General features: G+C 57.1%; 1 protein-coding gene and 1 long non-coding RNA gene across 10 annotated transcripts in view; one reads left to right on the forward strand and one right to left on the reverse strand.

Annotated features, from left to right (window-relative positions):
* Positions 1 to 1,248: 1,248 nt before the first annotated feature.
* On the reverse strand, positions 1,249 to 4,836 carry LOC147830555 (uncharacterized). Of its 2 annotated transcripts, XR_015439048.1 has the most exons (3): positions 4,285 to 4,836; positions 3,813 to 4,033; positions 1,249 to 1,717 (listed from the first exon to the last, which is right to left on the reverse strand). It is a non-coding gene; the product is annotated as an uncharacterized LOC147830555 (long non-coding RNA). The 2 variants fall into 2 exon arrangements; XR_015439047.1 differs by having other exon boundaries at positions 1,249 to 4,033.
* Positions 4,837 to 4,861: 25 nt separating this feature from the next.
* Positions 4,862 to 14,931, forward strand: part of Shc4 (SHC adaptor protein 4) — a 109,344-nt gene continuing 99,274 nt past the window's right edge. The window contains exon 1 of one of the 8 annotated variants that reach the window (XM_087181063.1): positions 4,862 to 5,451. In XM_087181063.1, the coding sequence (XP_087037189.1) occupies positions 4,978 to 5,451 (474 nt within the window). In that variant the 5' untranslated portion in view covers positions 4,862 to 4,977. The remainder of the gene's footprint in view (positions 5,452 to 14,931) is intronic. The other 7 variants (XM_087181069.1, XM_087181066.1, XM_087181045.1 and 4 more) reach the window with 7 other exon arrangements.

Here is a 14,931-nt window from a genome sequence, read left to right on the forward strand (position 1 = left end):
CTGAGTGAGGTCTGCTTGTGACAGAAATGATGGTGATTGGCCAGACGAAAAGGCCTCTGCTCTCCTTGGTTCCTTCCAGTCACTGTCTTGCCACTGGGACCCAATACCTGACACTCACAAATGAATGGAGAGGTTCATTTTGGCTCACAGTTTGCAGAGGGTTCAGTCCATGGTTGGCTGGCTCCAAGGCAGAATGGCATAGTGGAAGGGGCTGGCGGAAGGAAGGTGCTCACCTCATGGTGGCCGGGAAGCAGGGAGCACAGGGAGGAGACAGGAAGGGAGGGGAACCCTCTCCTCTAGGCCATGCCCTAGTGACCACCTCTTCCCACCAGACCCCACCTCCAAACACCAAGCCAGCTGTAAGCCCCCATAATCAGATCACCTTTCAGACATCCCACCTATGATCGTGTGAGGCTTTGGGGACATCTAGGCATAAACCATAACAGTCTCAAAGCAGCATCGGCCCCAGAGTTACTCGTGGCTCATTCTGTCTTCATTTCCTGTGCACCTGCCTCCCACACTAGGTTCTCCTCAAGAGCCGGGCAGCTCCCTCGCCAGTCCCCTGGCCCCCCTGAGCCTCTGGCTTCTGGCAGGGCCTGCTCACCCCAGTAGGGCCCAGGCAGACCCACCTGCCTCCCACCCACGGGCAGCCACTCTGAAGAAGATGCCTGGCAAGGGACAGGATGTCTCTGAGCAAATGAGGCCCCACGGTGGCTGCCATGAGAGGGGTTAATGGTTCTTTGATGGTTTCAGGACAATAGTGGTTTTTCTTATCTATTATTCATATTTTCACTTGTGAGGTATTTTGGGAGAATTTTCTAGGTCTGATCTCCGAGGACAGCGAGAATTCCCATTTAGCCGGCATGGAGTTGGGATTGGATTTTGTGGGATTCCATCCCAGGGGCCAAGGATGAGCTGGTGAGAGTCAGCGCTCAAATCTACCCCAGACCTGCCCCTCATGGACCCTGGGACCTCAGCAGTGAGTGCTCAGCACCCGCAGCATGGAGTTGCTGGAAGGCTTCAGTGTGAAGCAGTTAGTTCAAGGCTTTTGTCTTGAGTAGATGCCCAGCAGGTGTATTAGTATCATGCCCAGTTTACAGACAAGAACACTGAGTCTCAGAGAGGTGAGATGACCTAGTGAAGACCCTACAGCTGATTTGGTAACTCAAGCCAATGCTCTTCCTCCTATACTGTGGTTCTGTTTAGTCACCTTCTTGTCCCTGGGACACAGGAATTGACACCCAGAACTTAAGAGAAGAAAGGTTTATTTTGGCTCACAGTTTCAGAAGTTGTAGTCCATGTTGAGCAGGCTTAAACATAAAGGCGGCTTGGCGGAAGGGCCTGGTGGAGAGCAGCTGCTCACCTCATGGCAGCCAGGAAGTGGAGGGAAGGAAGGAGCCAGGGAGGGAGACGCTCTTCCAGCCCACACCCTCAGTGACCTGCCTCTTCCCACTGGTCCCACTTACTAACAGCAAGTCAGCAAGCAGCACCTCTGCCATGTCCTCTTCCTAAGTCCTGCCAATGATTCCATGGGGCCACTGGGGGGATTTTCAGTATAAACCATAACATCCTGCCCCTGGCCCCCCCAAAGACTCCTATGCATCTCTCTAATGCATTTATGAGTCGCCAGAGTTTTAACAGTCTCACCGGTCGGTGCTGAAAAGTCTAAGTCCAAAGTCTCCTCTGAGGCTCCAGGCAGACTCTTAGCTGTGAGTCCCTACAAAAATCAAAGAAGAAGTTAAACACTGCTGACATTCAGTGGCACAGGGTAAACATTCCCATGGCAGAAAAAGGAGTAATAGGCAGATGGAAAGAAATCACAGGAAAGCAAGTTTGAAACCCAGCAGGACAAATATTTAATCCTGTAATTCCATGTCCAGCAGCTGGGGCCAGATGTCATGACAATACGTGAGCCCCAAAGGGCGCAGGAGGTCCCCCACCACGGCATTGCCCATTTTAGGAGTTTTAGTCTGTGTTCATCTATCGTGGCCTCTCTCTTGGGGTGGCTTTTCTCATTGCTTGTGGCTTTCCTCAGATGTTCTATGTTCCTGGCCTCTCCAGTTTCTTGGTGGTGGGTCTCTACCACATTTTTTTCTTGCTTCACTCTCACAGCTTCCCACACTGGCCTCTCAGGGGCTCACTTCCTGGCCTCCCAGGCCTTCTGAAATCTGGGTGGAAGCCTCCCACGACCTTACAACTCTTGCATTCTGCATGCTTATAAAACCAGCACCATGCCAAGGTCTGTTGCCAGCTTGAGCAGTAGCTGGGTCTCCTTGGATCGTGGCTGCAGCCTCTGAGTTCTTGGATAGCTAAGCTCCAGGGAAAGTCTTTCCTAGCTGGCCCTGATGAGCTGGGTTCTTTAGAGCTCCTCTCAAAGCAAATCTTTCATGTCTGGACACTTGAGGTCTTGCTGATTCCTGGGATGCCCTCAAGGCACTCTGCCTATTGTTCTGATGCAAAGTACTTTTTTTTTTTTTTTTTTAATGCTAATCATTTAGCCACCAAGCTCTCCTCCACCACAACTTTATAGGATCTTCCTTTCTGGGAAAACTGGAGACTTTAAAAGTCACTCGGCTGTGCCATTTGCTCTTGTTTTTCAATGTAGAGCTGGGTAAAGTCTCCCAACAGTATTCATGCCACAGCCTGAACACTGGCCTGCCTTGAAATTTCATCTGTCCTGTTAATTAGTGTGGCATCTTTAATCTCAGTCTACTGCAGACTCAGGACATGAGCAAAATGTAGACAATTTTCTGCCAGAGCGTAACACACATGGTTTCAAGTCCAGCTGCCAATGGAATGTTTGTTCCCAACGGAAATCTCCTGAGCCTGGTCTTTACCATCTGCCTTTTTATCAGCATTTCTGGTCTTCTGAATACTGACTAGAATCTCCCATGAAGCCTAGCTAACAGCATTCTAGGACTTCTCTAGCCTGGCAGCTATGGAGAGTTGAACACAGGGGAAACCGTGGACGGGAGAATGTTCTGCTAGGTCCCTCTCTGGTCAATCTGTCTTCCCAACCATTCTAGAACCTCCAGGAAATAAATCCCCAGGGCTCCCTTCTGCCCCACAGCTTCTGGGAGCAACCTGGCCACACAATAGGTGAGCAGTGGGTAAAGCTTCATCTGTTTCCAGCTGCTTCTCACTGCCAGCACCACCGCCTGAGCTCTGCCTGCTGTCACATCGGCAGCTACACTGGCTTCTCACAGGAGCCTGAACCCTGCTAGGTTCAAGAGATGGAGGCTTTGCTTTCCCTTAAATCATCCCCAACATGCCCCCCTACTTCCGTAGGAGAAACTGTCCCGGTATCTTGGACTGCTCTGGAGCATTATGTCAAGGCCTTCAAGGATTAGGACAATCTCCTGAACCCTTCTTGACCTCTTAGACAGCTGCTCCTGGCAGAGGAGGAGGTTCAGGCACAGAGAGGTGGAGTGACTTTCTCAGGCCACACAGCAGGAGGTCATCATGGCACAGCATAAGCATGCGAGGGGCCCAGGGCCCCGGAAGGCAGAAGAGTGGAAGAAAGGAGGCACCATACTGCAGATTTCCCATTCTTGTCTTCTCAGCCCCAGAGATGTGGATTCCGAAGGATGGAACTCGAACCTCAGATTTTCCAGGAGGAGGGGTGGGACAGAAAGAGGAGGTCAGCAGGGACTGGAAGGAAGATGTGGGAAGGTCCAGACAGGCCTCCCCTGGAGAAGCACATCCCTACAGAACTGGGGGCCAGGGCCTTCCCGGCCGGCCACCAGCCGCCATTCTGCCCCAAGCCTGTGTCAGAGCCCCAGGGGCTCAGGCTAGCAGTCATGAATACTCACAAGCCGGATGCAGCCCAAGGTCCAGGCCCCGCCTTTCCCTTGCTTGAGGCTTGGGCCTTGATGTTTGAGTGGACGAACAATCGCAGAAGCCGGCGCCTTGGGCCCAGGGGAAGCCCCAGTGGCCTTCAGATGCTGTCCTGTCGCTTCCTCTCCCCTTCCTTGGCTCAGCACCTTCTTGAAGGAACCCGAGTGTCCTTTGGGCCCAGCCTGGCTGGAGCATCCTGTGCATCCAGCAGAACACATCGATGGGGTCCGGAAACGGTACCGCAGAGAGGGAGAGAGGGAGAGAGAGAGAGATAGAGCGCGCGCGCTGTTTCTAAGAAAAATGCAGCCCGCCCCGCCGGGGAGTTGTGCACCCTGTGTCCTGACACCCGGGAACAATGTAGGGAACTCCTAGCTCTCCTCGGTCTCCCTAAGGAGAGGAAACAGCTCAGAAACCGCCGAGGATGTAGCAAGGGCTGCCTTCCCTTACCCTGCTCCTCCAGAAGGAGCACTCTCTCCCTCCGGCCTTCATCTCGCTACTAGTTGAGCATATTTATAGTGCATGAGTCACCGAGCCGCCCCCCGATTGGACGACAGCTGAGGACCTCCGAGCCGAGTCAATGACAGCTATTCTCGGCTCCATTCACGGATTTATCAGCTCGCACGCGAGGGGAGGAAGCCGTTCGGCTAAGTTCATTCATAAAAATTTCAACACTCGGCGCGGCGCTCTGCTCTCCTCAGCCTCCCGCGGCCCGGCCCGGAGCCCCTGCGAGGAGCCGCCGGAGGAGTCGGGAGGGAAGGAAGGCGGAAGCCCGGGGCGGGCGGCCAGGTCCGGGTGGCCGCCCGCCGTCACCGGCGCTCCAGGCTGGCGGCCCGCGAGGGGGCCCGGGCAGCAGGCCCTGCACCCGCACGCACAGCGTTTCCCCCGGCAGCGAGCGAGTTCTGGGGCGCAGGAAGGGTTACCGGGGAGCGGGTCTGAAAGTTCCTGGGTCCCTGCCCGGCCCCCGCAGGCTCGAATCGGTGAGCCTGGGCGGGCGTAGCCAGCGAGGGACGCTCGTGGCGGGGCGGGGCGGGGCGGGGGAGCCCGGCTGGGGAGGCCGAGGCGGGAGGGCGCAGGAGCGCGTGGGCGGTGGGTCGTGCGGCTTCCCCGCGGGCGAAGGCCCCGTCTCGCCCTGGAGAGGCGATGCGAGGCAGCGGCCAGGACAGTCTGACGGGGCTCGCGCTGTGCGCCGGGCTCTCGGGACCCCCGGGGATGCTGCAGCGGGCCAAGTACAGCCGCTTCCGCAACGAGCCGGTCCAGCTGGCCGAGGAGGGCGGGAGCAAGGGCGCCCCGCAGCCGGCCCGCCTCGCCCGGGAGCCCCCCGAGGACTCCGCCTCGCCCACCCGGGACGGCCCTACCCCGCTGTGCACCCTGGTACCCCGCGTGGCCAGCGTGAAGCTGGCCAACCCGGCCGCTCTGCTGAGCCTGAAGAACTTTTGCCTGGGCACCAAGGAGGCTCCCGGGCCGAGGGTGCGGGAGAGCCGGGACCCCGCGCCAGCCCCGCCGCCCCCCGAGCCCTGCCTGCCCGGGCCCGCAGAGCCGAGCGTCCGGGGCAGGCGGGACCAGCCGGGCCCGAAGCAGCACCTGCTGGGAGCCGGCCTGAGCTACCGCGTACGGGTGAGTCGCGGGGCTGCGCGTCCGCGTGCGGGAGTTGGGGCCAGGGGACCGTGCAGCCGGGCCGGACCGGACCGGACGGGGAGGGGGGGCGTGCAGCCGGACCCGGCCAGCGGCGCGCTCGCCTGCCGGGCGCTCTCCCTTTCTGCAGCGCGCGATCCTCGGGACACTAAAGGGCTCAAGGGCATCTTGGCCCGGGGCCCGACGCCTGCTGATGTGGGGGTGACTTCTGGACGGGGCGGCAGAGTCGGACTCCCGTCCCCACGGGGCCTGGCACTGGTGGGGAACAGTGGTGATCTCCAGGCTGCTTGTGACCGAGACCCGGGCGGTAGCGCTGGCTATTGTGTCTTGTCTCAGAAGAACACGGTGTGGGAAAGAGACTTCGTTTGGTTCTAAAATTTTGAATTGAGCGTTTAACACTTCTCAGGCTGGGAGCAGGCTCAGCTCTTCCGTGCGCATTTACTCATTTATTTTCTGCACTGCAGCAAGCAGGCCTTGTCCAGGGCTCCGAGCAGCATGAAGGTCCTCAGGGGCCTGGCGAGCCCGGCCCAGCCCGCTCGGGGTCGGGGACGATGACGGCCTGGCCCCTGCCCTTTTAGAGCCCGGATCTCAGCCAGGGAGGCCAAGTGCGCGGTAGGAGAACAATGCTTGGCAGTTGAGGTTCAGCAAGCGGGAGGGCGGCTGTGGTCTGGGACCCTCTCCCGCGGGACCCTTCGGGAGGGGAAGGCGCATCTGAGAAGGAGCATGGGGTCTGGGCGGCAGAAAGGAGGGGATCCCGGCGGGGCAGGACTGGGGCCCAAGTCACTTCGGGCGGCAGGGGCTTCCTGAAGGGAGCTGAAGGGGACGTGGGGAGGAAGACAGAAGCGGACCGGTGCCCAGTGGGGGAGGCGGACAGAGAGGGAGGGAGGACCGAGCTCTTCGGGGCCCAGTGCACAGGCTGAGACCTCTGCCCGGGGCGCAAGAACCCGCCCAGGCCTGCGGCCAACCACAGTGGGAGAAAGTAATTCAGAAAAGCTCAGTCTGTTGGCTGCTTTGACCCGGCAGGGAAGAATGAGATGGGGAAGCCAGAGAGAAAGCTGCTGCTGTTACTGTTGGAGGTTGTGGGTGAAGACGGATGAAAGGCTGTGAAGGGTGAAGCGTAACTTCTAGATTTCAGCCTTGGGAGGGTGGGAGTGACACCAGTGAAGAGGAAGGGGCTGGCGCGAAGTTGTGTTTGATGACAAAGCTGTGCTGTTTAATGTGCGCATGTGTGGGAAGGTGGTAGGGGGCGGCAGGCGGAGGAGGAGGCCTGCTCAGGTGGGCAGGGTCAGCTGCAGCCCAGAGCGCAAAGCGGGAGCAGGAAGTGCATCTGGATGCAGAACCGGATCTCTCGGGAGGGCCCGTGGCCAGCCTGGGAGGGCTGCGAAGGGAGCAGGCCCAGGCAGCGGCCACGGCAGGCACAGGTTCCCGGTGGAGGGCCGCTGGCGTGGACCCGGGGCTCTGCTCACCGTGAAGCTGCAGGGGCCAGGCCCGCACGGGAAATGCGCGACTTCCGTCACCCACACCTCCACATCTGCACCTCCCCCGCCTCCCCACACCTGCGCACCTGTACATCGCCCAGCCTGGGAGCAGTCCCTGTGTGACGCTGCCCGCCCCCCCAAGTGTCCTCGCTGGCATTGTGGGCTTTCCATGAGGACCTGGCTGCCCTTTCGTGACCGAAGGTGACTGACCCGGTGACCTGAATGAACACAACACTGCCAGCAGCTGGGGACGGCGGCTGAAACACGTCTCTTACAAGTCCACATTCTCGGAGGAGGCTACTTCCTCAATTGTTGTGGACTCCTAGCTTTGACAGGTGGCAAGGGATTACAGCTGTCAAGGTGTCCGGTGCAGTGTCGTGTGGGGAAACCGATCCCCAGAGAAGTCATTCTGTGGGCTCGCACGTGTGAGGGAGCGCAGGGCCAGGCCTGGGGCTCGGGCTCCCGTTGCCCCTAGTGCCCCTCGTCTTGGCTCCTGTCCTGGCCCACACTCTGTCCCTCACCGATCTTTTCAGCTAGGAACCAATTTTTAAGAAACCAAATGCAAACCTCTTAATTGACGAGGAAGAAATACGGCACCAACTGCACTGTGGTGTGACCCGCGTCTGCCCATCTGTGGGAGGAAGCACACAGGGAGATTTAATCAGTGCTTGCTCCGTGATGCCAGACACAGATCCGAGACGGGAGGGCAGTCATCTTAATGGCTGGCGGGCAGATTTTGCACGCACAAGTCGGCCCCATACCCCATCTCCTTGTCCACCTCTGGGAACTCTTCCTCTCCCTACGTGGTGTGGGTTGTGAGTGGCTTATGTGGCAGTGAACAAAACGGACCAGGGCTGAGCTGTCCCTGTGCAGAGCTTCATCCATCGAGTGAAAGGAACGTGCCAATACTATTTCCGGTGGCTTTCGATGGTGTGGGCAGTGCTAAAGTGGGGTGAGCAGCGGCTTCGGGGAGACCGAGGGCACCCTGTTGGGTTGGGAACCCTCTCCTGTTGGGAACCCATTTGGCACCGGCATGGCTGCTCTTCCTTCTGTTGCGTCGCATCTTTTCTCTGCAGTATGGACTGAGTTCCACCTGGACGAGGTCGTAGTTGACTTGGGATTAGGTAACCTTTCTAAAACTGGCTCTCCTTTCGGCCTTATGGTGTGGAATCAGTGATACTGTTGAAAGCACTGTACAAATCTTAGCACCTGTATTTGGGTAACTTTCATTGAAGCTCAGAGTTTGAGCCCTCTGAAGGTCTGTTGGGGAAGGTAGCCCAGAAAACCATTCTTTGAGAGACACGGAGCCAGGTGTGGGGTGGACAGGTCCTAGTCTGGGTAAGTAGTGAGGTGGGTGAGGTCCATTAAATGGCACCAAATGGTGACTTTCATTCGCGCCTGAAGACTATGTGGTGTGCTCTAAAAATACGGTGAATGTTAAAAGTTTTACAAAATGTATCACAGTAAAAGACACATCTTTTCATAGTGATGAAAAGATTCATTACTATGAATCCCCTTCACAATTCTCCCCCTTGCTTCAAACACTTAGCCCAAGGTTCTTGCCACTTCCTGGAGCAGCTCTGGAGTCCTCTTTCCTGATTGTCTTTAGTTGTGCTGCTGTAGCTGCCTTAATGTCCTGAATTGATTCAAAACGTGTCCCTCTCATGGTCATTTTGACGCTGGGGAAGAGCCGGAAGTCACACAATGCCAGACCTGGTGCATGAGGTAGATGCAGAGAGTGATGTTGCTATGAGCCTGCCTTTCTGTTGATGGCGTTGGCAGCAGCATTCACTGTAGCTTTGATCACCGCTAAGAAAGACACTCAGAAAGGAGAATTTCCAAGCCTTTACCAGCTGCACCGAGAAGGCAGGAAGAGCTGGGTGAGCGGGCCGGAGAAGGGGGACTGTGTGTGGAAGGTGCGTGGGGAGCAGTCAGGGTGAGTGGGGTCCCAGGGCGGATGCGGCCTGACTGGAGGAGGGAGGCCGAGGCTCCAAGCTAGCCCGTCCGTCCGTGTTCTCTGCAGACGTGGGGAGACAAGAGGGCGCTCCCACACGCACAGCCTGCTAACTCTGCCCTCCCCCAGGGAGGAGCCCCTCACCGTGCACACAGTGAAGCCAGGCTGGTGTTGTGGCTCAGATGCCTGTGGCCGGGGACGACAGCTTTCCGCTTCTGCCAGCTTCCCTGTTTTCTAAGTTTTGGCTGATGGAGAGGGAAGTAGTATGTGTGTGTGTGTGTGTGTGTGTGTGTGTGTATGTGTGTGTGGCCAGGGGGCCTAATTTCACCTTGAACTGACAACCTGGCTTGAGAGTGTTAGAATTTCCTTCCTGTTTCTTTCTGGGAGAGCCTGTGAATGGATTCTGCCAAGAATCTGGGAAACCCTAGCAGCAGGTCTGATCTGTTCTGTCCTCTCTGTCTCTCTGTTTTTCTGAGGCAGGGTCTCGCTATGATGTCAGGCTGGCCTTGAACTCACGGCTATTATTCTGCCTTGTGCATCACCACAGCTGGCCGTCATTCTCTTTAGAATCATTCCCGGGGATGCTAGAGCAAAAAAGACTCAGAGATCAGCGACGTCAGCCCTTCATTTTGCAGTTGAGGAAACTGGGGCTCTGAGATGTGGGGTAACTCTTCCTGAACCCCACAAGTGACAATACTGTGTCTCCTGCCCCGTGTTGCTTAGCTTTCCTTGTTGCCAGTACTCAGTGGGCTGGTCCAGAGGTCTCTCTGTGGTTAAAAAGCTGTGTGTGCTTTTGAAAGACCAAAATGAAAACTTTCTACAAATAGGAAAACTGCCTTAAGATATTACTGAGAAGAAAAGGGAGTGTGGAAGAACAGCAAGGAGCCAGTAGTTGTCTGCTTTCCTTTGCTATCACAAAATACTTGATTCTGAGAAATACGGTGGTGCCTCAGTTCAAGAACTTAATTCTTTCCATGATTCTGGTCGCAAACCGAATTGGACGAGAACCGGATCAAATTCAGTGGTCAGGTTCAATGTCGACCTTATGGGGAAATTTGACTCAGCTCTCGTCCAGTTTGGTTTGGAACCAGAATCGTGGAAAGAATTCAGCTCCCGAACTGAGGTACCACTGTATGTGGAGAGTTTGTGTAGCTCACTGTGGAGGCGGAGAGTCCCAGCCCCGAAGGCCCCCGGGTGGATCCTGGTTGTCAGCCTGGCGGATGGGGTCGTGCAGGAGAGGAGAGGCCACAGGGAGAGACAGGGAGGCTGGAGATGCCTCCCCCACGTGCTCCTGAGGGGTCCCACGGTTCTGCACTGAGCCCTCTGTGACCCTCCCCCATGGTCACCCCGATCCTCACACATCCCACCACCTCCCCACCCGACACCCCAGTCTTTGAGGCCACACTTGCACCCCGCCCGTCACAGCAGAGCCCCACAAGCCCCTCCACCAGCTTCACCCTTCTGCTTGGAGCCCCTGCGGGTGTCGTGGGTCTGTGCTGGGCCGGGCCTGGGCAGTGGGCATGGGCTGAACCCCGGTTCACTCATCTTTGGGACTCGGGGGCTGTCCCCCCAGTGTGGCTGCTTCTCACCCCCACTTCTGGATTGCTCTAACGCCATGGCATCTGGGCATCCACAGAGAGGACATTGCCAGCCCATCCTCTGCACAACAGTCCTGTCCCCAGTGTGACCTGAGTGACACACAGCTCAGGGGGCCCAGCTGCCCCCCAGGGCCCAGCGTCACTCTCCCTGCAGGTTGCCAGCTTTGCATCCCCACCGGGGCTGTGGGCACGGGGAGAAGCCATCCTGCCTTTCATTTTCCAGCACGGTGTCTTCCTTCTGCACAGTCACTGGAGTTCTGTCTTTTATGCAAAGGGACACAGAGTCCCGGGCTGGGTGACGCCTGGCCCGGGAGAGGACCTTGCTGCTCAGGGAGCCCTTCCCATCCTACACAGTGCTGCTGAGTCTTGCGGGCATCCAAGGCTAGTACAGGCTGTCTGTAGCTTGTGAGCCAAAAGTTAGTGTTGCTATCAGTTCTTTGGAACAATGAAATGTCCCAGAGAAATCATGCTAAAACTTTTCTCTTTTTTAGTCTTTTTGAGATAAGGTCTTGCTATGTAGTTCAGGCAGGCCTCGAACTCACTGTGCAGCCTAGGTTGGCCTCAAACTCACAGAGATCCTCCTGCCTCAGTGTCCCAAGTGCTGGAATTACAGACTTGCACTGCCATGCCTGGCTGATGCTAAAACTTGATAAGCTTTCTCACGTGGTCCAAGTGAGAAAACAGGTGAAAAGCTTAGCGGAGAGCTTGCTCATAGCAACGTAGGGAGGAGAATGGCCGTTTCAAGATCGGGATGTGCTTTGGTCCTAATTTCGACTTTGGGTCCTTCCGTGTCCCTGTGGGTGGCAGATGGGACCTCCTCCCCATGCCTGTCCTGGGTCCCCTCCGGGCCTGCCAACTCTCACCCTGTCCCGGAGTGAGCGGATGTTACTCACTTCGCCGACCCCTCACATAGAAGCTCTCCTGGAGATTCCTAGCCTCGTCCAGGGAAGCTGCATAGCTCAGTTAGGGAGCGAAGCACACCTGGGACGGTCCTGCCTCTCAGGGCACAGTTGCTGGTGCCTGGAGACTTCGTTCGTTGTCACTGGACTGGGAGTGGGTGGGACCGGCCTTGCAGGGGGGGAGGCAGCTGGATGCAGCCAGGCACACACAGGTCCCCTGTGAGGACCCTTGGGCCCAGGGTACCCAGCACCCAGGCTGGAAGCCGGCACAGGCGCTGGAGGCGGGGGAGGGTGTCCTGACCGGGAGACAGAGAGTGGATGGTGTCGGCTCTGTAACCCAGTGTCCAGCGGAGCCGACTTCTGAGTCTCTTGTTCCCTTCTTCTTTTCCCCTTCCTCTTCTCTTTCTCCTTTCTTCTCTTCCTCCTCCTGCTCCATTTCCTCCTTTTTTGCCTTCTTCCTCTTTCTCTTCTTCCTCCCCTTCTTCCCCTGGCACCTTCTTGTTCTCTTGCAGTACCAGGAATTGAACCTAAGGCACTGAGCTACATCCTCAGCCATTTTATTTTATTTTAGAGACAGAGTTTCACTGTCCCTAAATTGCCCAGACTAGGCTCAAACTGGCAGTCCTCCTGCCTCAGCCCCCCGGAGTGCTGGCATGCACTTTCTCTTCTTTTAAATCCATATATTTCCTAAAACTATAGCTTGCCACCCCAGCCTTGAGGACTCTCGTGGCCCCTCTCGGGAGCTCAGTGGTGGTGGGGGGTGGGCAGCCCGGGCAGGCTCGGCCGTGGCTCCCCACATTTATAGCGTCCCCAGCTTCGCTGCTCGTGGTGTCTGCCTTATTGGTGCCTCTGCCCAGCAGGGACGCGTGTTTCCCACCCGCCTTGCTCCTGAGCTGTGGGTACGGAGCCCATGGGGTTGCAGGCTTCCTCTTGAGGAATGAGACCAGTGCTGGGGCAATCCTGGAAATGGGCCTTTACCCAGGGACACGAGCTAATGCCTGCAGGAGACACGTACCAGGAAATGGTGAATGCAGAATCGAACTTCACGTTTTTAACCTAGTGCAGAATTCTGGAAACCACTGCCGCCCCCAGCGCCTGTCCTTTAACCCCAACTCCAGGTCATCGTACTGCAAATCCCGTCCCTCGGTGAGTTACGCGTCCAACATCACGACTCAGGAGCAGCAGAGCGAGGGCTAGGGCTCTTTCCGCCGCACCAGGGGACAAGGACGCCATTCTGCCAAGGGACTCACAGTAGGAAGGCCAGCCCAGGTGTCCACGCGGTCATCGTGGTCGTAACAAGCGACACCAGACGAATGCACGTAAAACACTGAAGACGCTAGAGGAGGAGGGGCCAGCACCCTCCGCTGGAGAGGGCTTACACTCCTGATGGCGAAGGCCCTCAGGCTCTGGGACTCGCGTAGTTTCCAGGGTGGCAGAGTGGAGGAAGCGCCGGAAGGGAGTGGCTGGGTGGCCGAGCCCCAGGCTGGCACACTGGGTTTCCTGCAGAGAACGTGGTGAGTGTGCAGGGGACAGAGCAATGCAGAGGCGGCTTTGGGAAGATGATGTGGGCGGAAACGCTAGAGGTCCTGGGGAGGGAGACTGGAGACCGGTGAGCAGCCAGGGAGCCGAGGGTGGAAGGCCAGAGGGTCGGTGGCCCAATGACCCCTGGCGAAGCGTCCAGGTGGAAACCACAGTCCAGAAGGTGCAGTGAGGACCGGCGATGAGGAGGAGGCTCTGTGATGGCCCAGCACTGTGAGCAGAGGGCCAGAGAGGGCAGGGCCGCCGGGAGGAGGAGAGGCCCGGGGAGGATGCGGTCGGTCGGGGCTCTGTGATCTCTGCCTCAGAGCCCACTCGGGGAGCTGCTGCTGCTGCAGCTGTCACTGGAAACAGGAGGGGCACAGTTGGGTATGGGGCAGAAGGTGGGGTGGCATCCACAGCCAGCGTGGAGCATGGAGAGGACACCGGGTGGTCTGGGAGAGCCTCCCGGGTGCTTGAGGGGGTCCCCAAAGGCTAGAAGGAAGCTTAACCTCAGGGAATGAGTGCACCTGCCCTTTCCTGGGTGGACAGACACGGTAGGGAAGCACTGCAGAAGAAACCAGGGTTCACTGAGCTCCAGCAGAGGCTGCAAGGGAAGCGCTGGGGCCTAGGACGCCCAGCCGGACAGAGCTGGCCTTCCTGTCAGGTGGAGTCCGATGTCAGCAGAGGGCGGGAAGCCCCTGAGGGGGTTCCAACCTTGGGCAAGGTGAGGAATGTCCTGCCAGGGACCTGGTTCTGAAACATCGCTCTGAAACACCATGAGAATAGCTCCACCCAGAGGGCAGAGGGACAAGGGGCAGAATGCCATTCAGCCTGCCTGGCTTGAGGTGTCTGGGTGAGGGTGGGGAGATGCCAACCCGAGGGACAGGGAGCCCTGGTGGTGCAGGAGCGGCACCGAGGGTCAGAGAGCAGAGAGCTCCCCTTCTGACAGCTGAGCTGGAGCTGGAGGCAGCAGACCCAGAGGGCAGTGACCAGCAGGCAGGAGGACATCGCTGCTCCATAGACTGAGCCGAACGACCATCTTGATGGGCCAGTTGTCCATGAAGGCAGAGAGGTTGAGGTGATTTTTGAGAATAACGAAAACATGGAGTGTTTCTTAACATTCTGTAAGAGGAAAGCTCTTCTGTGATACAGCCGAGACTGTTACTGTAAAAGGAAAATAAGAACGCTACGTATATAACTGGACACTGAAGTGGATGTGTATAATGTGCTTTTTATGTGAAGCTCCAGACCCTGTGTCTGCATCTTATGCACAATGATTCAAGTGCCTTTTTGTTGCTGGTGCATAAATTCCACCCATCCGCCCTGCTCCTCTGGGTTCCTTACAGGTAGAGGAGATTCTGCAGACAGAGCAGAGCCCTCTGACAGCAGAACCATTTGGGTTTTTATGTTGTTTTATGTGGTCTCACCGACCTACCTCCAGCTTCATGGTTTTTTTTGTTTTGTTTTTTTTGTATCAGGAATCGAACTTGGCCTTGTGCTTGCTGGCCAGGCCCTGTGCTGCTGAGCTACTACTTCATATTGTTTTTAAGAGCAGTGTGCCTTCATAGTCTTTCCAAAGCTTCTAACCTACTTTCACAGAATGACAACCTTTTGAAAAGGATCCACAGTCCCGTTTCACAAGTGTGTGTAGTGCCTGGTAAGATCACCGGATGTGAGCAGTAGTGGCCACTGCACACACGCGTGTCTGGGACACGGGGCCTTCTGGGCCAGCTGCGATGCGGATGGTCAGGCGGTGCTGGGCCCCAGTGTCTGCTGACGCCCCAGGTCGGCCAGGTGGAGATCCGTGAGGAGGTTTTGTTGCACTATTGTGTGTTGGCATGTCACAGTCCCCTGGCCTTGCTGCAAACCTGTAATAAAGGAGCACATTTTATGTTGGCTTTTTCTTGCACTAAACTTGGCAGCATCTTGCCCTGGATGAGTAGATGGCATCGCAGGGCTACCGCTGTCGGACTCTCAATGCAGGTTCTGCTCAGGGACTCGCCAGAGTCCCCGGG

This window comes from Heterocephalus glaber, unplaced genomic scaffold (genome assembly GCF_053883595.1).
Source record: "Heterocephalus glaber isolate CG9 unplaced genomic scaffold, H.glaber_assembly_v1.0 deba00000122, whole genome shotgun sequence".
Taxonomy (NCBI): Eukaryota; Metazoa; Chordata; class Mammalia; order Rodentia; family Bathyergidae; genus Heterocephalus; species Heterocephalus glaber.